Raw genomic sequence first — 23,683 nt, forward strand, 5'->3', positions numbered from 1 at the left:
AGTGAAAGCCAGCTTGTTGTAATCCATGCTGTGAACTGAAATATATGATACCTGTGGGCCGGGAACTAGCTGTAGCATAATTCCCCTAAAAATGTGCGCCTGAGGAAAGGTGTTGTTCTGAGTTGGTCAGACTGTGAATCATTAGCCCTCAAGAATAATTTAGAAAGGGTGTAGCTCAGGGGTGCAATGGGATTGGTACACTGGCACCTTCCTTCCAAGAAGCTGGGTTACATCCTCTTCAGGTTACAGCAGAGTGTCTGTCTGTATCACTCTTTCACTTACACCGTAGAACTTAGCATGATCGGTAGTACCCATTCAGAAGAGACCTCAGAATGGGACTGGAGTAGTGGAGGGTGTTCTAGGTCACGACAGACAGGTGGGCATTGGCAGAGCTGTGTGGATGTCCCAGACTGGAATGGCAGGGGATGCTGCCAGTGAGTATTGAGGTGCATCAACCAAACTATATGGGGGAAACTTGTATTGTATCTGTCCACTATACATGGCTCTACTATTGCCAGCCTCTTGCTTCTGCAAATACAAAGTTACCCTCAAATGAAAAGACAATATTTAAATATACGAGGCCCAGAAGACCAATTAGTTGTTGAAAAGCAGAACTGGATGGCAGCCTACAGGGAGTGAGCCACGCTAACTTCTCTGGGTTCTCTTGCAGTGTTCAGACTGGGCAACATGGTGCATGCCATGGTAGCAGCCAGGAGAACTACTCAGCTACCAGACCTGGTGCCCCGTCTCTGCCTGACAGCCTCCAACCTCAGCCGTGTCCTGTATTTCATCTGTGACACAGTCCTGTGGGTGAAGAGTGTTGGACTCGTCCCTGACATTGACAAGCAGAAGTGGCGGAATTGGGCTACCAAATGCTATTACTATTCACTGCTGATGAATTTGACCAGGGATTTGTATGAGATCTCCTGGCAGATGGAACAGGAGGCTCAAAGGAAGAAGGCAAGGAAGGAGAACTCTTCTCAATGTGACAAACAAGATCAGGACCTGTTCAGTTTCCATGCAGATGGGTTGCAGCCCTTTCTCCTCCTGCTGTACCGCACACTGAGGAAACACCCTCCTTTGTTGCTAGACACAGTGAAGAACCTTTGCGATCTCTCTAGTCCTTTGAACCAGCTGGGAATCTACAAAACCAACCCAGGAGTTATTGGGCTCTGTGGCCTCCTCTCATCCCTGGTGGGGATCCTCACAGTGGCAAGTCCACATATGAAGTTGAAGCACTGATCTGAGAGCATCACATACGGTGAGCTGGCAGATTTGCTTCTCTGACCGTTTTCATTCCAGGATGGTATTTTAAAAATGAACACATTTGATAATCGCTCTTCATATGTGGTTTTTTTCTGGAGGAGTCAGCTTTACTTCTTCCTACTTCCTGATATCCTCTCAGGTGAGGAGCTGCCCTGTGCTGTGACATTCTACATGATGAAGGAGAATGGTGAAGAGGCTGAGTAAGGACTGAGCAAAACATCCCTGAAGAATATTGTGAACCATGGAAATCAAGACTTTTTACAAATTGCTGCTAGTTAAGGACATGTTGCCGTCTCCTGTATTTGAATAGAGATGTGGAATAGCTGCATAGGCAACTAAAATTGTATAAAAAGCCATAAGGAGTGGTGCTGACACTGGGAAGGAAGAATTCACCAACGGGGGTTCATACAATCATTCGTCTTTTTTTAATACATTCAAGCATGTTGGTACCAGAAAGGCTTTGGGAACTGTAGTTCAAATGGCCTGGATTAAAACATGAATTCTGTGAGGGGACTGGATGATACCCGGGGACTGTTAATTGGATATATGGAGCTTTTCATCTCTAGGCAGTGGTTCAAATCCAGCCCAGGCTTATAGTAACTGAAGAGTGCTCCTGTTTGGTGATATAGTGGCCACCATTGAATATGTATTGGTGGGACTGTATCCAGTTCCTAGTGAATAGATGTCTATATCCCAGAAACCACCAGTCTATCTGCCCTCCTTGTTGACAATACAAGGCCAAGGATTGCTTGGGCCATGGAATCTGAATTGCTCTCTAGAAGGGTTCTTCCAGGTCATGGTTAGGTACACTCTTTTTCCAGTGTATGTGGGTAGCTTACTTCAGTGCTGCTCATGCTGGGGAAAGCAAAGGATTTCAGTCTCCATGATTGCTGATCTGGCACCATTCACCAGCACTAGCCTTCCGCCAAATACACACACCAAACCCTTGTAATCCCAGGAGGGTGGTGATTTCTGTACTCTCTGAAGCAGCTTTTGAACTGATATCGCTTTAGTTTTGCTGAAAGTTTTCAAATATCAGTTTTAAATCCTTAGAGAAACCTGCCCCAGGGCTGCTGGTGAGTGAGCTGGAATGACACTGCCAGGGGATGTTGTCAGAAAAGGGAACTTACACTCTTGGACTGGGATGGGCTTGCTGATGCCAAAATCCTTTGATAAGCACCTGCAAGAAGAGAATCCTTTTATCTGACCCTCTCTAGAGTCCACCCCATCATGGCCACCTGCTTGGATAAGGACAAGTGATTTTTCTCATATGTCACCTCTCTGTTTGTGTGGGTTCTACCACTCTAATGTCCCTTTCATTCTCCCAGTCATCTAGGTGGAATGTTGCTTTGAATTATTACACAGGTTCCGGGAGAAAATACTGTCTAGTTTTCTAATGTGTATGATGTGCATTGTTTGACATCCTTTTGGGTGAGGGGGACTGACTTTACAGAAATCCCCGTTTCATTAGCATCTGTGGCTCAGCTCCTGTAGAATCTACTTGTGATGCAAGAGCCAAAATGATCCCTTCTCTGTGTCTGAGCCTGTTCTGTGATCTCTGCTCCCCACCAATGCAGAGACTTCACTCCTCCCTGCAGCTGGGAGGGCAGGGTGGCGAGTTTACAACCTTTCCCAGCAGTTTTCTGGTACAGAGGGACTGTCGAAGGGCCAGCCTAGTCACACTGACTCCAGGTGAGACAGCCTAAGAGTGAAAAAACTCTCCTGTGCAGAGAAGGGGGATAAGTGAGGAAAGGTTTTCAGGCTGGCTTGCCTCCTCAAAGCCTTTCCCCACCAGGGGCTGACCTGTAACACCACGACCTGGTTCTGACAAGGATGCTCGGGCTTCCAGGCTCACTGCTGTGGGATTCCAACAGGCCTGTCTTAGTCCTTTCCTTAAGCAGGTCAGTGGATTTTAGAAGCTAATACTTGTGGTTCCCCCTGCAAGCAGGAGGCTATGGGTTTAATGTATTTAATTTAGCTTAATATAACAAAAGCTGGAGAATTAACCAAAAGGAGAGAATTCTTTAGGTCAGCCTCCTCCAGGCTTCTGGAATAAGGGCTGCTGCTGCTGTACATTGTCTAGGGAAACACAACTAATAAACTGAAGCGAGTTTGAATCTGTGTCTGTTTCAGGGTTATGTGCAGAGGAGGTGGCTGAAGGTTGAATCAGCAGAGATGTGCTGCCTATTCGTGCAGCTGGATTACAGACCTTTCCTCTTCGGAGCACTGGGAAGGGGGAAGGTCAGCCACACTCCTCAGGATTGAAATGAGCATGATTTCATTTGGAAAGGAGTTGGGGGAGCAAATATGCTCCAAGCGCTTGACATCTTGGATAACGAAATGCACCAAGGCAAATTCTGTGAGATGGTCTATGTGAAATTGAAATAGATCTGACCTACTGCCACTGAGCAGGTCCTGAGGGCTGGAGACCTTCTGTCCAACACAGACAGCATTACGGTCATCAGTGGGTGCTTAGTATCTTCTGTGTATATGCTGCCCTTCACCCAGGGTCCCAGAGTTCTAGGGGGAACTGCAGCAGCTGTTTAACACACAACCGTTTAGGACCAGGAATGAAGAATAACTTTGCCAATTGCAATGGGAGATGGGGCACAGTGTAATAATTAAAACTGGGCCTTAAGTGAGCCCTGGCTGCTAACACAAGGAGTCACACACAGCTTGAAAATGGCACCTCCAGCAGCATGGTACCCTTGAACAAAATGCAAGGAATTGAGTTCAGCGCTGATTTAGAAAGAGAGTTTCCTCCACTACTGAATCACCAGCAGCCAGGTGATCCTTGAGAAATTTTACAATATCCGTAATCCCGGTGTCTCCTGAGATCTGGCTCAACCCTTTCCCCCTGCACTATTAGTGGGTGTGTAGCAGACTTGGAGATGCTAAGCTCCTAAAGGCTCCAGGTCTCTGATCCTAGTCAGTTATGTGAGCTTTAGCCATTGTCTACAGAAGTGGAGATGTTTCCTGTGCCATGGACAGAGCATGCCTGGCTAGCTGGAGGGGGTAGTGGTCTGAGAACAGATAGTGGATGGGGAAGTTTTGATGAGGCCTTTGTGCTGCAGCAGGGCTGGGATGGACAGAGGGCCAGGACAGTGCTGGGGTGGCCTTTTCCCTGCACTAGGACAGAGAGGGATATGAAATGAAGACATTTAGCAGGGCAGAGGTTGTGTTGTGTCTTAATTCCCAGCTAAGGCCAAGAGGGAGGGAGGCTCAGCCACACGCTTCCCCGCCCTGTTCAGGTCAGTTGTTCTTTTACTTAAGGCTAGCAAGATCCAGCAGGAAGCCCATTGCCAAATACATGCTCTGCAGCTCTGGAGCAGCTGCTGTCCTTTGCCCTGCTGTCTGGAGAGCAGTGACTCATCACAGGGATGGCCTGGAAAGTTTATACAGGGTTATGCTGCCTTTCCCTTTTCACCTCCATGGCATGAGGAGCTCAGCCAGGAAGGTAGAAGTGCCAGCCTCATGCAGCTTGAGGTGTGCGTGTGGGGCTGGGGGGCAGGTTGCTCCCTGTGCTCTCTACCTTCTTTAGTATGGGGAATGTGTCTTCCTCAAGGCTCAACCTCTGAGTCCCCCATGACCCTGTCTGCCTGGGAATATTTTTGCTAGGAACTTGCTCCCCATACCACCAAAGCAAGGTGCGAGGGTGAGTGGGTCAGCAGGGTCTCTGTGTGTGTCTGATTCAAACCTCCCTCATTATCCATCTTGAGGGAGGCTGTGAAGCTCTGGGTATTCAAGGACCTGCACTGTCATTCCCCATCTGCTGGGCTGGGGGAGCTGGGAGCATGAAGCAGCCACTCAGCAAGTAGAGGGTTTTCTACTGTGGTGGCAAGGTGCTTCCCCTGCCCATCTGCTGCTGGCTGTTTCAAGACACCCCAGTATCATGTCTGCAAACAACCAGTGTCTTTCAGCCATTACTGACCCCTGGATTCCTCCCTCCCGTTAAGTACCTCTGGGCTTCTCACCTCACTAGGGCCCTTTGCATTATTTCTCTGTCCTCTGGCATTCACCACTCCTTCCAACTCGGTCTCTCTGAATGGTGCTGATGTGACACTTCCAACTGAAGTTAAATAAATCCAATCATAACTGCAATCTCTGTACTCCCCACTAAACCCCTCTCCCAACTTAATACATCCCTTTTACCTTTCTCCTTTACAGCCTGTTTTCAGTCCACACAACAGTGTCTTTGTCCAATGAACTAAGTTTTCAAGTAAGATTTTTGTGAGCTACAGTCTCAGTCCTAAATATGCGAGCCCTATTGCACTCCATCCATCCACCAACATTGTCACTCTGCCAGCGAGAGCCACCTGAGCTGGCAAACAAGACTTATTCTTCCTGACTGCCCCAAGGCTGCCTATTGCTCATGGTTCCATTTGAGTGTTAATGTCAAGGGATTTTTCTCTCCCCGTTTGTTACATTATTTTGATAGAGTCGGGTTAGATACAGGTCCTGTGTCTCAGTTCCTAGGATCTGCAATGAGACTGGGCAGGGGCGTTTTCCAGACTGGTCATGCAATCATCTGTTTTGAATTTGGTATGGCCGAGGGAGCCATTTGTTATGTTACCACAGCAACTTGCAGACTCCTTGGCCTGTGCGGCTAGGAGGTGGGGCTTTGAGGTGGTACTGTCTGGGGTAAGCCGCATCTTAGTCAGAGGATCTGCTCTGGGGACAGCACGACCAGACGCTCTCAGCTCCTGGCACCCTGCTGAGGACAGCGTCTGACTGCTGCTCCGTGAGTACCCAACAGCAGGCATATGCCTAGTGTACAGTCTCTCTAATGCTGGGGAGGGAAGGGGCAGGGGACAGCTAGCGAAGCAGTTCTGCTTAATGGTTCTGCATTTAATCGGGCTGGGAAAGAAGGAATCTGTGCTGGAAGTGGCAATAGGGGGTGTCCAAAGGGATGCCCCTGAGGTGGCATTAGGGTTTTGGAGATTGAAATAGGCTCCTTCCTGAGATGGCTTTGGGATGCATTGGCCACAGTGGGTGGAGCATGCATTGTGCTGTTGCAATGCATTGGACGTGGCATTGAGGTGTCTTGGAATCTGTATCTGAACTAGCACTGGGCTGTGCTCCTGAGTAGGTGGAGTGTGTCTGCTTTCTGTGTTCTCCAGAGCTGGCACAGCGTGAGTGGATTGTGCTCCTTCATTCTTGAGCTCTGCCAATGCTCCTTCATCCTGACCCACCATGGCACCATCTAATCTAGCCCTGACCATTATCCTCAGCTTTGCCAGTGTGCCTCAATCCTGACCTGCTGCACCTCTTGCTACTCTTATCCTGGGCTCTTTGCGCAGTTCTGCTAATGCTGCTGCAGTCCCCACCCCAGTCCTCTACCTCGACCCTGCACAGCTGTACTGCTGCACCTCAATCATGACTCAGCACCCCCGCTATTCATATCCTGAGTCGTCCCCCCCCACCCCAAGCTCTTCAATGCACGAGCCCTGGCTCACAGGACCGTTACTGCAATTTTGGACTCCGCAGCTTTGCTGATGCGTCTCAACCTCATCTTTGAGTCCCTGTGTTGCAGATGCTTTCTTTAGCTGAGGAAGGTCATTTGGGACTCTTCTTGGAATCCCCAATTCTGCTGCTTAATTGGATAGATGGCTTGCTGTTAAGCAGTACCAGGTCTCGCCCACCCAAGGCACTTGCTGCCTCAGCATAGCTCTCTGCCCTTGCCAGTCTAGGATGCAAAAGGTCATAATGTACCATATAGCTTGAGACTCCATCAGAGCCACTGGGTTGACTACAGACCAGTGCTGAGACCATTTCCAGCATTGTTTTCCCAGGGAGCTCCTTGACTAGGCTCTGAACTTTGCTTTGCAGACTGATGTATCATGATGGCAGCAAACAGGAGCCAGAAAATGCAGAATGGAAGCAGAAAGGTGAGTGTGGGCAAGAGGTGGAGAGGCAAAGACCGCTGTGTATGAGCAACATCAGACTCCCTTGAGGAGTAGGGGGTTGCTAATGCTGCCAGTGGAGTATTTAATTCAAATATTATGCTGTATTGTGTTCCGTTGAGCAAGGCCGCATTGTCTGTGCAACAGATCTGTAACTAGAGCAATATACCGTGTCTGCTGGAAGAAAACAATGATAATCTTTAGCAAGATCTGTGTTTTTTAAATGCTTTCTCTTAAAAAAAAAAAAAAATCTAAGAAATTCTCAGACAAAATCTTTGATTCAAGCAATATTGTAAATATCAGTTAAATTAAACATGGTTAGAAAATTGTAGTTATTAAAAACCCCAGCTTCCTCATCCCTCCCCCCCCCTCAAAAACCAAAGAAGCCCAAAAAATTAAAGTCTAGAAACTCAGTAGTTCAGAGTCCAGAAGCAACCTTAACTTTGACCCTTTAACTGCCTATATATCAGTAATCTCTGCACAGTGACTGACCTTACCCACTTTTGCAGTATGGACCACAAACCTGCTACCATGCTGAGAATACAGTACAAATGTAAAGAACCAGAGCCATTCAGATGGCCTTAGTGTAGGAGTTATGTGATTGCTAGCCCTGGAAATGCCATCAACTACCATATTTCTTGTATGAACAGACCTATAGTCAGCTCAGGACATATGTGGGCACCAATCCAAATACAGAAACTCTCCTCGCCTCCCCCACACCCACCTGGAGATCACTGGAAACTCCAACATCTCCTCTTACTCTGCAACATGCATTCCAGAAGCAGCACTTGCCTCATAGCCACCATTCGCCAAGCCTTGATTAGCCCAATCTACCCCATTCCTCCTCCCACGCTGAGGTCGTATTGGAGAACCTCTCCACTTCTTAATGTCCTGATCAGACTCATGTACTGCACTGGGTGATGGGGGCCAGGGATAAAGGGGCAGAGCCAAGGTGTTTTCACTTAGCTAGGAAGGTCTTGATTTTTAGTGCTTGCTTTGTATAAGCACAATGTTCTAACAGTGCTTTCAGTTCAGAGTGCTCTGTCCAGCTGTAATGTCTTACTGACTCTTGTCTGGGAATTAGCATTATTACCCCCCACACTGCAGAGCCCGTGCAAACAAGGTCATGGACAGAGGCATGCAGTGCCCAGCCTTCCAAAATGCTGCCCGTGAGCTGCATGTGGAAGGGCTCTTCTGCAGAGAGCGCTGCCCCTTAAAGGGGGCTGTACTGTGTCTTTACAGATTGTCCCACTCACCTCCATTCTGTTCTATTCGGGGTCTTATACCTCACCCACCACTATGGTGACAGGATGTGCTAGAGCCCAAGGTTAAGTGTCAGTGGGTGCAAGGAGAGGAAGGTTAAATAAACACGTCTCTCCTATCTTCCTCCCCACCCCCCTCCCCCAAACCCTGATTGCTGCAAAGAAACAAAAGACGAGCCCCCGGGTCCCCTCTTACAGCTGCAGCAGGAGCTGAGACACTGACTGTTGTAGTTGACGGGGGAGACCTGTGTGGCCGTTGTTACGTAAATGGTGTCACTGAGATTCCTGCTCCTGTATTAGCAAGTGTTTCCTACAGGGCTCTCTCTTGTACACAGTCCCCCAATTTGTCCCCTTCTTGCTGAGCACAGGAGAATGTGCTGCAGAGGGTCTTGCAGCTGCCGGTGGTGAACGCAACCTGCGAAAGCCTTCAGAGGACGTACACCAGCACCAAAGAGGTACATCCACTCGTGGCATCGGTGTGTGAGGCCTATGAGAGAGGAGTCAAGGGGGCCAGCTCGTTGGCTGTGTGGAGCATGGAGCCTGTGGTGCGCAGACTGGAGCCTCAGTGTGAGTCTGGATTCTTCCCAGCTGCGGGGGAGTGGGGCACGGGGAGAATGTGGGAACCAGGGACTGTCAGCACATGGGAGCGGCCAGAAAAGAAGGCTGCAGTGGAGAGATTCTGACTAGCAGCCAAAGCACAGGCCTGGGAGTTGAGAACACCTTGTTCTACGCCTGGCCCTGCCACCAACTCACTCCATGGCCTGGGGCAAGTTTCGTAACTACCCTGCCTCAGTTTGCACTTGTGACTCTGTCAGCCCTCCCTGTGCTGGGTTAATGAAGGAAGAACAGTGCCCGTACATGTGCTAAACATTTCCCACGTAGACTTAGGTAGGTGGTTGGGCTTCAAGCTTTGCCTGGGCTGGTTTAAGCTGTTGGAGACCTGTGTCTATAACACAGCAACAGAGTCAGTCCCTCCTCTCTCTAGGACACAGCTGGAACATCAGGACCCACCCTGGCCCTCAGAGCAGTGTGTCTGGGCCTGGCAGCTGTGGATTCCCCCTGGCAGACCTGCTAGTAGGGCCTGCCCACCCCTCTAGCCCAGCCTCCCTCCCCCAAAGAAAAAGCCCCTGCAGCATCTCCAGAAAGGAATTGTGGGAAAATCAGTGAAGGGTCAAGCCCAGGTCTGTCTGCAGTTCCCAGATCACCATGATTCCATCCCACGGTGGGGAGGGGGAGAGTCTTGCGGGGGAGGGGAGGAAAAGAAAGTGCAAAGTCAGCAGCTCAGCACGAGGCCCGAGCACTCCATCCAGCTGGCTCCTTCCCAGCTCTTTCCCAATGCTAACTGCCCAAGCCGGGGCCAGTGTGCAGCAAATCCCTGGATGCATCCAATCTCCAGCCAGAGCTCAGCTACTCAGCCAGGCACCTTTCCCAATGCCCGCCCTCGCGGCGCTAAGCAGGGAACATGACACAGGCCGGCAGGAGCTGTAGTCTGTCTGTTGGGGACCTGGCCGCACCCCTTTGATTGTCCCCTCTGACCCATGTGTTTCCTGCACTTCACCAGGACACATCAGGTTAGGCGCGGAGCAGGAGGGTGCTAATGCAGCCGCCAGGGGAAGTGGCAGAGGAAGTGTAGAATCCATCAGTACTAGCTCTACTATATTGCTTGCCTGCGCCATCCAAGCACCTTCAAGTGCTGTACAAACAGTACGAACTCATTCAGCCTGTGTCAGGGACGAGGGATCCAGGGCATTGCACTTAAGTCGTCTTCTGAAGCGTTGCACCTCCCCCTTCCCACCCCCCAGGCTCAGCACTGCTCTAGGGCGTTGCGTTTAGTACTGACTCAGAGAGCAAAGGTGCCCTCTACGGTGCCACCTACATCCCTCCCTGCAGCACAGTGCCTGCTAGCTTTGTGGTGGGGTATCAGGATCTGCACTGACAAAGAAGAGGGAAGCCCCTACTGCGTCATCCACACCCCCCACTCCATGCAGCACAGAGCCCCCTACCACCATGCTAATATCCAGGCTTTGTCTGGTTCAGTCACAGCTGCCAACATCCTGGCCTGTAGGGGCTTGGATCACCTGGAGGAGAAGATCCCTGCCCTCCAGTACCCAGTGGAGAAAGTAAGTAATGGACCCAACCCCCCTCCCCCATCAGCCTATGGGACCCATCTATTCCTGGGCACCACCCACACCCATGTGGGACACATCCATTCCTGCCCTTCGCCCCCCCCCATGGGACCCATCCATTCCTAGATGTTGCCCACCCCATGAATCTCCCGGGGGAGAGCTCTGTTTTCATGGGACAGTGGGGGCATTGGCTTCATTCCCAGATTCCATGTGGGTGATAACTGGTGGTGATGGGCTCTTCTGAGGCTAATAGGGTAACATGCTAGGAGCCACTGGTCTCCCCTGGGCCCCCAGAGAGTCATCCACAGTTAGGGGTGAGGGTTTGGGGGGGGCCCCCAAGGGTCATTCCTAAAGACATGCAGACCAGTGAGGTTATGTCACACCTGCTCATGCTGCTCCCTGTGCTCCATCCCCTTCAGCATCCTTCAACCCAGAGTGAGACCATCTAGGTGCTGATGCTCCTCTCCTGTGGGGCTGCCTCTGAGCCATCTCCACACACAGCCATGCTTTGGGTTCCATTGGTCACTGTATCTTCACGCAGTGAGACCTGGATGGCTGAATCATGTTGCATGTCTCTTCTCCATCTGTTCTCCTGCAGATTGCATCTGAACTGAAGGACTCCATCTCCACCCCCATTCAAACTGCCAGGAGCACCATTGGCAACTCCATAGCTGGCACCTTGGACAGGGTCTTGGGGCTGACTGCTGAGGGTTATGAGCTGACCAAGAGCGCAGCAGAATATACCTGGAGCAGCCGGGTTAGCCAGATGGCAGCTGCCGGGGTAGACGGAGCCCTGGGACAGCTAGAGAAGCTGGTGGAGTTTCTCCTGCCAGAAGAGGAGCATGAGCCAGGTAATCCTGCCTCCTCAATCATCAATGGATGGCGTCGCGAGTGGGAGGGGGGCACTTGGTGCTAATCCAGAAGCCTTTCCTTTGGGGAGACCTGGTCTTAAATCTGATTCACACGAAAATGGCTCTGGTGGCCTTTGTCTGGGACACAGCACAGTGAAGATTGCCCAGTTCAGTGAGTTTGTCAGACCTCTGCTCAGACGCGCAGGACTGGGGTAGTGCGGGAGGGGTGGGAGTTTGAGGTCCGGAGCTTGGGCAGGTCAGTGTGAGGGCTCCAGCACCAGATTAGCAGAGTTTGCTGCCATTCAGGACTGAGGTGCACTGGCAACATTTCCAGCCTCTGTCTGCACTGTGGCTGGTTCTGGCCAGGACCAAGGGAGAATGTCCCTTTTGTACTGTCTTCCCCGCACGCCTGGCAAATGCCTCCATGGGAACGTGTGAGGATTTATGTGCACTGGGGTTGGGTAGAGCCTCCTCTCTCTCACCTAGCCTGCTCGGGAGATCCCTTGGCCGTGTACTGAGTAGCAATAGGGAGGGTGGGGTGGCCCTGTGAATACCCTTCTTCTCAGGTTATTGTTCCTTCTTCCTTGTTATGTCCTCGGACACAGTAAATGGCCCAGCAATTCTGCCTATGCGAGGGGCCCCACATGATGGGCCCTTTAAACACAGGTATGATCTGCCTCCTGCAACCAACCAGTTCTCAGGGAGCCAGCTGCTGAGCTTTCCACAAGGTGGCGCTGTCACCCTGGTCAGATGCCTACTGCAGATGGAGCCTGAAAGAAGAGAGAAGGGGGCTGATTATTCTTCAGCAAGGTGCATCACTTGGCTGGGTGGTTGGAGCTGAGGGGGAGGCATGGAGGGCTGAAAAAGAGGCTTCTGAAATGAAAGCCCTAGGGTGCCAGGTGCTGTACAGGGCTGTATGGGGCTTTGCTGTACAGCTGGGTAGCGGGGCAGTCCCAATGCAGAGACCTGCTTCTGTGCACCAGTAGAATTCCACCCCCAGAGATCCCAGGAGAGCAGTTCCATGCCAAGTCTCCCATGGAAAGAGGGTGCAGAGCTAGTCAGGTGAATCCCAGGCCACGTGTGCTGTTCCCACCTCTCCCCATACTAGTTTCATGCCCGTTCCCAGTTGGCTCTACCTCTTTGCCTGTAGCTCATGAGCCCACAAGGGTGCATGGATCTGAAGTGACGCCCTCCCAGCCACAGCCTGGCATCTTCACCAGGATCGGTGCTTTGGCCAGCACCATCTCCCACCGCGCCTACCAGCAGACAGCCAGAACCATCCAGCGCACTAAAGCCGGAGGGCAGGAGCTGACCACATGGATTCCAGGCTTGGTGAGTGCCCCTGCACAGCACAGCTAAGGGGAACTCCTGGGGACCCTGGCAGCAGCTTAGTGCCGGGACTGATCTGCCATAAAACGTGGGCTGATAGCCCCTTGGACCTATGAAAGTCTGGATCCCAAGCCACACGAACGACAGCCAATGTTTAATGGAGGACCTAGACAGAATCGGTGCTTTGGGGCCCCCTGCTGGTGTAGCAGCAGTTACTGCACAATCCCCATCTCCTGAACCGTGCTGAAGGATGCTAGCACAGAGACAGGGAAGTAAACATGAGTAGTAATACTAAATTATCCTGTGCTCTTCTCATCTTTGCATCTGTCTATTTCTGTCTCTCAAGCTCTCTGAGTGGTTTACACACCCTATTCAGTTAAGCCTCTCAGCAGGGTAGAACGGGGTTTTATCCTCATTTCACTGAGGAGAAACTGAGACACAGTTGCCCAAGTCACCAAGGTCACAGCAAGTTCATGTCAGGAACAGAACCCAGGCGTCCTACCACCCAGCGTCCTATTCTAACTGTTTAGGCCCATCCACCATTGCCCCGTCTAGGAGCTAAGCCAGTACATTTCAGGGCCTCATGCTTGGTGGAGAGCAGGACACTGGGTATTGCTGTTGTGAATATATTTCTCTTCACTTGCTCCATGGGAAGAACCAAGTGGCTCTTTGGCTCATGCTTTGTTGCTAGCTGCTCACTCTCCCTCCAAGGCAGGCAGGGTCCTGGCCTCTTATAATCTCTGTGGCATCAGCGCACACAAGGCCCCCACCAAGCTAGCAGGCTGGATTATTTTAACTGGCTCTAAATTTAGATGGTTAATTAATGGTCTTGACATAACATCCTTCCCAAAGCAAAAGGCCCCAGTGGAAGCACAGATAAAATCAGGAGTAAAAAGCCCGTCTCCAACCCACCGTCTCGCCATTCTGCTCCCCTGGGGTTGGAAACCACCCCCAGCCCTGCCAGAACCCACAGCCCCCTGCTGCCTTTGGGATTTCTTCCCATGTGTGTCTCTGTCCTCTGACCCTTGGACATCCCATTACAATTACAGCACTGACGCAGAATGGATCCTGCGAACCACTCATTCCGATTAGAGCTCACAAGCTAAACAGAGTTGGCCTGGGTTGGCTGGGAGACCACCAAGGACCATGGAGCTGCTGCAAGGGATGGGGTGTGAGTGACTTGTTAGAGGACTCTTAACCACAGTGCCCCAGTGTGACACGAGGGGTGCTGTGCTGCGCAGAGTGGTGTGAGGGGAGAGAATCAGAGGGTACCTAACTCCAAGGTCTGGGCCACTTGTGGTGATTAAAGATCTAAAGTCACTTTTGGAAAGAGTTAGGGTTTTGACCCCTATGTTCTGGCCAAATTCTACCCAGGGTAATTGCATCTCTGCTCGCCAAATCCCCCCTGTGGTTTTCAATGGCTCTGGAATTCTCTTTACTTTCTGTCCTAAACTGGTGTGCACCTTTGTTATGGATCAGTTAAACAGCTGCTGCTTTGCATCTAGATGAGGCAGCATGTCAGTGGTGGGTGAGGGTTCCCTGTGTGTCTCTCAGCTCTATCGCAGGGCGGGGACAGGAGGCTGACAGGGGAAATGTTGGCATTTTAACAGATTTATTGCTTGGCTTTCCCCTTAGCGTTCATCTCCTCACTGTAGTACCTGAGCCTGCAAAGCATCAACGGGCCTAGCCTCGCTGGGTCAGCAGCACTGTCCCCCATGCGCAGGTTGGAACAGATGTGGATCGGGGCTGGCTTGCCCAGCATGAAGGCCCTCGCATGGAAAGGTCCTGTGTTGTGCTGTGTGTTAGTGCAGCTCCCCCTCCCTTGATGCTGGCCCGCAGGCTCCCCATGGACACTCAGCTTTGCTGTGGGAATCTGAAGCCCTGGCAAGGGGCAGTGAACTCTGCCTTATCAGCCTAGTGCTGGCCATCATGCATTGCCATGGTGGGCTGCAGAAATACCTGGATTCAGGAGCCAGTGACAAGCACAAGGGATGCAGTCAAGAAATCCCGAGTGCAGCCACAATGCAGCAGCCACAATGCAGCAGCCACCCTGCTCCATGGTGGTCCTGGTGAGGTCCCACCTGTGAGCAGGGGCTCTCTGCTCTCTCTCACTGCAGGGTGCCGTGGCCAGGCAGAGCACGGCCAAGGCCCAGCAGGTCCTGTGTGATGTGCAGAATGCAGCAGCTGGTTGGCTGAGCAAGGAGAAAAGTAAGGAGCCAGAACAGGAGCAAGAGAAGAAAGAGCTGGAGAAAGAAGAAACCAAAGCAAGTGAGGTACAGAGAGGGGCAGAGCAGTGAGCACACCTGCTCTGATGGGTCAGCGAGGGAACCTTTACAAAGCTCCCTGCAGGTCCTGTCCAGTGGCCAAGGCAGCAGTTGTGGCCCTTACTATGATCAGGGATCAGGTACAGAGGAGGAGGTGAGGGAGGGAAGGGCGTGATTCTCCCAAGGCTGTAGAGGGAATCAGTAGCAGAGCTCAGAGTCCTGGTTTCCAGGCCCCTGCAATAACTGCTAGACAACACTGCCACATGAAGGGAAACAGTTCTGTTTAGAAGCCACTGATCCAATGGGCTATGCTCCCTGTGCCTCTCAGCCACTTGGTCTTTATTCCCAAGAAACAGGCTTGGTGACCTTGGGCAGCTCTCGAGGGTCTCCTCTGCTTGTGCCCTCCCAGGTGGAGGTGTGGAGATGGCTGTTGCAAGGTGAGGGTTTGGAAGCCCTGGCGGAGGGGCAGGAAGTGACAGTCTTTAGCCTCCTTCACTTGGTGGAGACTCTGGAGGGGCCACTACCCTTGAAAAGGGAGTTGGCAGCCTCCAGGCCTGTCAGATGCAGAGGCCTGGAGTCTGTGGCCTGGCTGTGCTGTGTTTGTTGCAGTGAGGGGTGGGGAGCAGGGGAAGCTGCTCAAACTTCCAGTTTTCAGCCCACAGCCCTAAGGGGCAGTTCAGGCAGCCAGGGCTAGCTGGGGAGTAGGGATGCCCTGCTGTGCCGCTCTTTGCCCAAGGGGGCCCAGGGCCTTGCACTGGGCACAGAGGGTGGCATAGAGCCACTACTAGTGAAGCTCTGACACCTAGGGATGAGGTCACTCTGCAGGGGAATCCTTGGGAGGCTAGATCCACTGGCTTCACAGCTGCTTTGTGCTGCCGGACCAGGACCGAGAACCTGGCCCAGAGATCAAGCGCTGGAAATGGCTGAGTGGAAACTTTCCCCTAGTAGGAGGTCTGCTGGGACAAGGAAGAAGGGAAGTGAGGGCCCTTCACCTTTGCCCTCCCCACTCTCAGTACAACTAGGGGAGTTGGACAAACTTCCGCCGGAAATACAGCCTTGAACCAAATAGCTGGGGGGCGCAGGCTTGTCTTGTTTCTGGAGGCCTGGGGGGTTGGGCGAGGGAGGACAGGATAAAGCCCCAGTGCAAGCTGCTCAGCCCAAGGCCAATGGCTCTGGCTCTGAATCATCTGTTCAGTCTTTGGGTGTCTGGGAGCTGGGGCACTCAAAGGGAAGGACAGGGCTGCAGGACAGAGATGGGGCCTGCTGCCCCCCAGCATGGGCCATGCCTGGCACTTACCAGAAGGGCTGGGCATATTTCTCTTTGCAGATGGCTGAGGTTGCCAAGACTCCAAGCCTCCTGGGCAGCATGGCCCAGAACCTACAAACTGCCTATCTCTCCACCATCTCCAACGTGAAGAGGGTCCCCTCTGCTGCCTGGGGGACAGCTGGGGAGCTGCTCCAACTCACCCCTCGCAAGGCAGCTTCCATAGCCAGAGAGAAGGTGGGCGCTCTGGGGGATGCCTTACACACTGTTACCGGGAGCATGGTGGAGACCCTGTCCCACTACGTGCAGGTGAGTTTATCCCTTTCTCTGAGAGCTCCCTTCCTGCGCTGCAGTGTGAAGGCAAGACACGCTTGGCCAGGATCAGCCTCTTCTGGTACCTGTATCTTCCTGGGGCCTGTATCTTCCCCCACCTCTGGCTGTAGCCCCTCCCTGCTGGGAATCCTATCAAGGGCTCCTACAGCACCAGACTCACTGCCAGTCTGGGGTTCCTTTGGGCCATGTTAGAGATGCCTCCTTCAGCTCAGAATGGGGCAGTCTGGGGGAAGGGGGTAAGGGGTACTCCCTGGGCTTGGGGAAGCTATGGACTCTTGGCTTTGCTTACACGGGCCATGGTGCAGAGGGGTGCCCTGTTGATGCACCCCAGTCTTGGCCGCCTCACACCCAGCTGTGCCAGTGCCCTTCAGTCCTGACCTGCAGCCGCCCTGCCAGTCCAGTCCTTTGCCCCCTGCCTCCTGTGAAGCCAAAGTCATGATTGAGGGTCCCTGGAGACCGTTGTCTGGAGCCTCAAAGCAGGGGCTACTGCCAGTCAGCTGTGAGATGCACAGCCAAGTGCTCAGTCACACCCTTTAGCTTACGTGGCCTCTCAGATTGGCTGGCCCAAAAGTCCCATACTGCATGTGGGGTCTGTCCTTCCATTCACCAGACTGATGCAGCCAGGCCCCTGGAGCGCTGCTCACGTGGACTGTCCTAGGAAATCCCAGCTGAGAGAGTCTGGGTCTGTGACCAGAAATTCCTGGCAAGGTGAAAGTTCAGGGAGTGACCCACCTCCCCTCCAGCTGATTCCTCCCTCCCTCCCCCTGCCTGAGCCAGGGCTCTCAGCCCATTAATCATGTGTCCATGGAGATGCAGACTGCCCACTGGGCTCCACTGCCCAACCCCTGGGGATCTGTCTGGAGCTGAATTCTCAGCTGCTGGCTTCAGCTGCAGGCTTTTCCGCTTTGTGTGGCAGGAATGGCCAGGAGCCCCAGCTCCGTGGTGGGTGTAAGGTCTGAGTAGCCTCGAGGATACAGGGCTTTGTGAGGGATAGAAGATAGAGATTGGGAGGGGCAGGGAGAGGGGCCCATTGAGGAGCAGGCAGTATTGTCAGATCAGTGTGTTGGTGAATAAAGACCCAAGGTCCCCCGAGCCGCTCCTAGTGCAGAGCCCCACTGGGAGGGCTGGTGTCTGGCACCTACTTAACTGGTCAGTGTTTGTGACTGTGTCAGTAATAGTCCATGGACAAGGCAGTCACCTGCATGCAGGGGTCCCCTGGAATGGGTTGCATTCCAGTGTGGGCCTGGGGTCCCATCATTCTCCAGTGTGCACTATACTTATGACACAAAATGCCACTGCCTCAAAGGGTGGGAGGGATGAGGATTGGGGAGAGGCCCTTGCCTGGTGGCAGGGGACGCTCTCCAGTCTCCTCCTAGCGCTCTTCCTGCAGAGTGAAGGGAGCAGGTGCCTGGCAGGGAGGGGCCATCTTTGCAGAGTGGTGGGGTGGGGAGGTGGGTTCTTTCAAACACCAGCCCAGCAAAAGCACTGGCACCTCCTTACGTCGGTCCCAGTAGCTCCTAGGAATCCAGCCAGAACTGCCTCCCTGTCGACAGACCCCTTGGGCTGGCTCAGTAGTCAGGAAAAGCCTCAGTGCCTTGATGTCACCCCCCCGAGCACTGCTCCCCAGGGCATCTGACCCTGACTCTTCCTGTCACACTGAGGCACCTGGCTCTGGGTCCCTGCTCCCACGGCTGCAGCACTCGCTGTCCTGGGACTGGTCACCTTCTGGGCAGCTCGGCAGCCTGGCTTGGAGCAAAGAAGCCAAGATGGCGAAGGGGACCAGCCCCAGCATTGAACCAATCACCCTGCTGTGTCTGAGGCTCAGTCTGGTGCCTGGGCCAGACTCCACTTGGGAGTCCAGGCAGCAGCCACCCTCCTTGCACGTTACATGCAGGGCAGATCCTGACTGGGGATGGAGTAGGGCTAGGTCTAGGGGCCAACCTGGTCCTGTCTTTGGGAGGCTTTACTTGTGCACCTCCCCATCCCCAGGCAGCGCTGGCCCTCTGTCTTTGAGCACACAAGCTAGGTGGGGAACCCTCAGCCCCCTGGGGTCTGCCCCCTGAGGCCAGCAGGCCTTTGGAAAAGCCTTGCAGTGAAAATCCCAGAAGCAGCCGAGACCAGAACAACCTGACCTAATACATCCTTCATCTGGACAGTGAGAGACAACCCGAGCTAAGGGACCCTAACCCGGGGTCCAGCGCCCACATGGCTGGAGAGACAAGTCAGAATAAACTGTTTAGAGAACCTAGCTCTGCTCCTCTAGCTGATCACTGCATTTCCCAGCCTCTGTAGCAGCCTGTCCCCTGGTGACTGAGCAGGGCTGGAGGGGAGTAGGTCTGGTCCTCTGGAGCCTCCGGCCCGAGGAGGGAAGAGTCCCCTGGAGCCTGAGGGGGAGGGGTGCATCAGCTGAAGGTCCCTTGGAGCCTGACAGCAGGTCTGGGCCTACCAGCGCTGCAGTATCTCCAGACCTGAGTTGGTCCTGAGGGCCAGCCTGGGTCCTTTGGCCAGTGCGCCACTCTCCCTTTGGTATGCTGTCCCAGGATGAACAGCGTGACCTCCTAGGCTGGGAGCAGTCACTTGTGGGGAGGGGGCAGGGAGGCTTCTTGGCTCCAGTCTGAAGCAGGAATGTGTGGGATGGGGGGGGAGGGGAGCTAACCCCACAGGGTCCCCCCACTGAGCAGAGAATGAGTTTGGTGCGGCTGGTCCTGCTGCCCCTTCTCCTGCAGAGGAAGCGGGGAGGATGCTGAAGGCCAGGGAGGGCATCTGCGGGGGCCATGCTTTGCAGTCTTGGCATTCCTTACCCCCCGAGGCCACTGCGCCAGCTCCCCAGCCCCCTCCTAGCCCTTTTATTCCTGCCAGGTTTGGTTGAACTCGGTGTGTAAGAGCTGCAGTGAAGCCTGCTCATCCCTGCCCAGCGCGTGGGGATTTAGCTAAAGGGATTAATTCCCTCTGAGCAGAATGGTCCAGATGGAGGCCTCTTTGGGCTGAGGCTCATGCAGCCCCCTCACACTCTGCACCCACCGAGGGCATGGGGAGGCTGGACCTCACAGGGCAGGTCTGGAGCAGGGTGGGTTTCCTCCCCCTCTCTGGGAATGAACAGGGGGGTTCAGCCAAATGCCAATGGGGACCTAGGGCAGAGGATGGAGGGCCAGACATGCCCTTCCTCTGGTTATTTCCATAGCACCTTCCTGCACATGCCGAGCCATTGAAATGCAGCCACCTCTGGGGTGGGGACAGTGCGGCAGTGGTTTCTGGCCAGACTCGGGGGCAAACCACAACTCTTTTGGTAAGTGTCGGGACCCCTTTAGTTATGGTGCAGAGCAGACAGGAGCTAAGTGCAGTTTCCTCCGTACTCGGATGTCCCTCTGGCAGCCATTGGCCAAGGGGCAGGGCAGTGCTTCAGGCCATACATAAGCAGGCGGGGTGTTAACACGTGTTCTCTTGCTGTTCAGCTCCCCAGGCTGCTGGCAAAGAAAGAGGACACGGCGCATGAGAGTGATCCCACTCCTGAGCAACACCGAAGTCAGGAGGGCTCCAGGCCTGTGGCTTCCCCGTCCCCGGAGAAATCCCAGCTGCGAGGAAACTGGCGAGCCAACCGAGCTCACCATCCCCTCTCCTTCCTGGGGCTGGAGGATCCCTTCTTCCTGCAGCCAAGCTCCTTCCAGCGCCAGGCTCCACAGCGGAGCCCAACCTTTGAGCCCGACCACCCCATGACCCGCAAATCTGCCTTCTCCCCCTATAGGGAGGGGCTCAGCACCAGGAGGGTGAGCAAAAATTCATTCCGCTACAGCCCAGAGCCTGTGTACACCAGGGCTAACTATAGCAACCTCTACACCATGGCCTTCAAGAAGGACTGAACGGGGGCGGGGGCCGGAGCTCGTTCACTACCTGCTTCACACATGCCAGCCTGCACCTGCTGCGCTTAGTGCCTTATCGAGCATCATGCTGTTGGTTTCAGTATTAGACCCTCAGGAGTTAATCTCAAAGCAGTGTTCCCTCTGTACAGCCCCAGCACAGACAAGGGGACAGGGACGGGGACTTACCTTCACCTCTGGCACCAGGGTCACGTGCAGCTTGAGGCCAGGAGTGAAATGAGTTTGACAGTCCCAGCTCATTCCCTTTCCCAGCAGGCCGGGTGCGTTCAGGCCTGTTTCTGTGTGTCTGCCCGGAAGGGAGCTGGCATGGAGACTGAGACTGACTTGAGGCCCTGCTTAGGGCAGAGGCCTGCTGTGCAGTATCACAATGGCCATGGAGGGAAAATGAGGGCAGGGTTGCAGTTTTGTGTCACTGCCCATCCCTCCAAGGTGACCCCACAGAGAAAGAAATGGGGTTGTGCCCTGTTGGCTTCTTTCTGAAGAGAGGTCAGAGGGTCCTCAATCCCAAATGCTGCTGGCATTTTACAGCAGGTGCTGTGTCAGGAATGTCAGGGCTGGTCTGTGCTGGTTTTACCAGTGGAGCCACTGGGGCTTTTGCATTATCCTGGGAGTCTTCTCAGCCCTCAGTTGAAGGGACAAAGTGCTGAATCCTTAGCAAAGATGGCCTTTCTCCACCAGGTTCACTGGTCCTTGTAGTTACATGGCTTGCCATGTGTGTCATTCTGGGTTGCTTTTATTCCCCCAAACTGCCTTGTGAGGTAGATGCAATAAGCAGGCTGTAGTGTGTGTGGGGGGGGGCGGCAATTTCTGGCCCCCTCTTGCCTGTGATGGGTTGAATGGCAGTGACACAGTAAGAGGCAGTTTCCTGAGTGGGAAGGTGAGGATTGGAAGCAGGAAAATGAAGGAAGAAGCAGCTCTACCGTGGGGGAGCAGAGGAGAGGGGAAGGAGGGGGAAGAGGGAGCAGAGGAGAGGGGAAGGAGTGCAGGAAAGGGCAGGAGCTGGGAGGCCATGTTGCCTAGGGCTGGGCCTTGCTCAGTAGTGCTTATCTTGCATGTACCCTGTGTGGGCAGCAGCTGAGGCGGAGGCTTGTCTTTGCACTGTAGGCTGGGGGAGCCGGGTTCTGCTGCAGACCAGCCCCTCCCATCAGACAGCAGCTTTATAAATGCCTGAGGGGGGAACGTGGCTTCCCATCCTCGTTCCTTTCCACCCTCACCCCACGCAGGCCAACCCTGCCTCTGGCCTAGTCTTCCTCTGCAGAAGTCACTTGAGGCCCAAGGGAAGAAGTCCCTGCTGGACGGCAGGATCCATGGGTGGGAGCTCCCCAGAAGCCAGGCCATCTCCTTGGCCCTCCATGTGGTGTTAGGGCTTTGTGGAGTCAGTAACAAGGCATGTGTTATGCAGTCTATGGCATGGGGGAGCTCTTGGAGCCCCTTTCTTCCTATCCTGTAGGAGCAGCTCAGTATCCAGGTAGGTTCCCTGCAGGACAGTGAGCTGCATCCCCCTGCCAGCTGTGTGTTTTCCCTATCCCCCACTCAGGGCAACCAGCTCTTCTATTTACTGCAATAATAAACATTCCCCACTTGTCTAGTGCCTGGTATGCTTGTTTCCTCTGGGTGAGTGAGATTGTACCACTGGGGCCGTCCCCACTGAACTGGATCAAACTGCAGCTGTCTTGGTCCCTGCATCCCTGGGTGGCACAGGTCCAAAGACCTGATCCCAAAGGCACAGCCACAGACAGGGGCCGGGGGTGGCTGCAGCCCAAAGAGCATGACATAAGCTGGGGCAGAGCTTCTCCACGAGCCTATAAACAGGGCTGGGTGGTGCTGTGTATGGTCCTGGCAGAGGAGGCAGCATCTGGGCCTTTGGGGCCAGCCGCTCCCTCCAGCGGCTGGGGAAGGGCTGCGTGTTGTGCAATATTGTGACTAGTCCATGCCAGCTCCTCCTCTTGACTCGGCGCCAGCTCCCCCCAACCTGGCAGTGCCTTGTGTCAGGCTGACTAGTGCCCTATACTTCCTGGCCTTAGGCAAAGGGGAGTTTGTGCCAGGGTAGCAGTGAGGGGAGAGGAGGGTCTGAACCTCCAGTGGCCTGGAGCCTGGGCCCTTTCATTTATCAGACGGGATGGCCCTCGCCCACACCTCAACCGTCTCCCCACCCCACGCACTAGGTGATGGGAGGGAACAGGCCAAGCTGGAGATGCTCCTCCCCTCCAGCTCTCTGTCTTTACGGAGGGGTGACTATTTTCAGGAGGGCTGGGGCTGCCCTGATGGATGTGACTAACCTACTCAGACCTGGAACAAGAGGGCAGTGCCAGACGGAGCTGTCCTGTCCCATACTCGCTGCTGGGAGCTGCTAAGGCCGCCTTCCAGCCATAGGCAGGGAAACATGCACCCACCGTAGCTCTCTCTGCTGAGCTGCTGTACAGCAGGGACAGGAGATTCCTGCCTTGCCTGCCCTTGCCTGCCCTCCACAGTCACACAGCACAGCTGCTGTAGTGTTTTTTCTTTACGCTGTATGGAGAAAGGCTCAGGCAGCACCTGCTCCTACAGCTTGGCTTTCCAGAGCCCTGGCTCCCAGGTGCTCCAGGCAGTGCCAGGCCCCAGAGGGCTAACAGGCCAAGACATTTGGGGATTCTGCAAATCCAGGCAATGGGCCCTGTAAGTGTGGACACAGGGACAGTCCAACTCATTCTCCAGTGCTGCAAGGACCAGTCTGAGCCAGGCTCTGCCTTCCGTCAGCACTCTCACAGGTTTGATCTGAAACCCAAAACTATTTAAAATCTGACAAGTTAGTGCCACGCAGCAGCACAAGGTTGGGGGGCCTGGTCCTAAGGGGCTGAGCCCCTCACGTTGCAATGCCAGTCCAACAATAACCACACGCAGCTCATCGTATACACGCTGCTCCATAGCACTCTTATCCAAACCAGGGGCCGTGTACAGAAGCCAAGGGAGAAAAGAATAGTTTGTCCAGCTACTCACAGCTATCAAACTGGCTGGATTAGCTGGGCTGCCAGCAAAAGGCACAAGTTCACCCGGACAGGTTGAGCTGACTTGTCCTGGATTAATAGTGAAGGGCCTGGGACTACAGCAAGAGGAAGATTTAGCCAAATTGCAGCAGGTGCCCAGATTTCTGCCCTTGGTCTGTCACACTCTAGGGCAGGTTAGGCCAAAAGGCAGTTATCCTCACCCACCTCCTCCATAGGCGAGTTCCCC

General features: G+C 53.8%; 2 protein-coding genes across 2 annotated transcripts in view; both read left to right on the top strand.

Annotated features, from left to right (window-relative positions):
• Positions 1-4,540, top strand: part of PEX11A (peroxisomal biogenesis factor 11 alpha) — a 6,782-nt gene extending 2,242 nt beyond the window's left edge. Inside the window, exon 3 of the mRNA XM_074966462.1 lies at positions 671-4,540. Coding sequence (XP_074822563.1) covers positions 671-1,242 — 572 coding nt within the window. The 3' untranslated portion in view covers positions 1,243-4,540. The remainder of the gene's footprint in view (positions 1-670) is intronic.
• A 1,327-nt stretch (positions 4,541-5,867) lies between these two features.
• PLIN1 (perilipin 1) lies at positions 5,868-22,049 on the top strand. The gene is made up of 9 exons (XM_074966461.1): positions 5,868-6,007; positions 7,096-7,154; positions 8,800-8,998; positions 10,469-10,551; positions 11,156-11,408; positions 12,559-12,740; positions 14,855-15,010; positions 16,329-16,574; positions 20,051-22,049. The coding sequence occupies exons 2-9, from the start codon at positions 7,107-7,109 to the stop codon at positions 20,453-20,455; spliced, it is 1,572 nt and encodes a 523-aa protein (XP_074822562.1). The 5' UTR covers positions 5,868-6,007; positions 7,096-7,106; the 3' UTR covers positions 20,456-22,049.
• Positions 22,050-23,683: the final 1,634 nt, after the last annotated feature.

The sequence above is a fragment of the Natator depressus genome, chromosome 10, assembly GCF_965152275.1.
Source record: "Natator depressus isolate rNatDep1 chromosome 10, rNatDep2.hap1, whole genome shotgun sequence".
Lineage (NCBI taxonomy): Eukaryota > Metazoa > Chordata > Testudines > Cheloniidae > Natator > Natator depressus.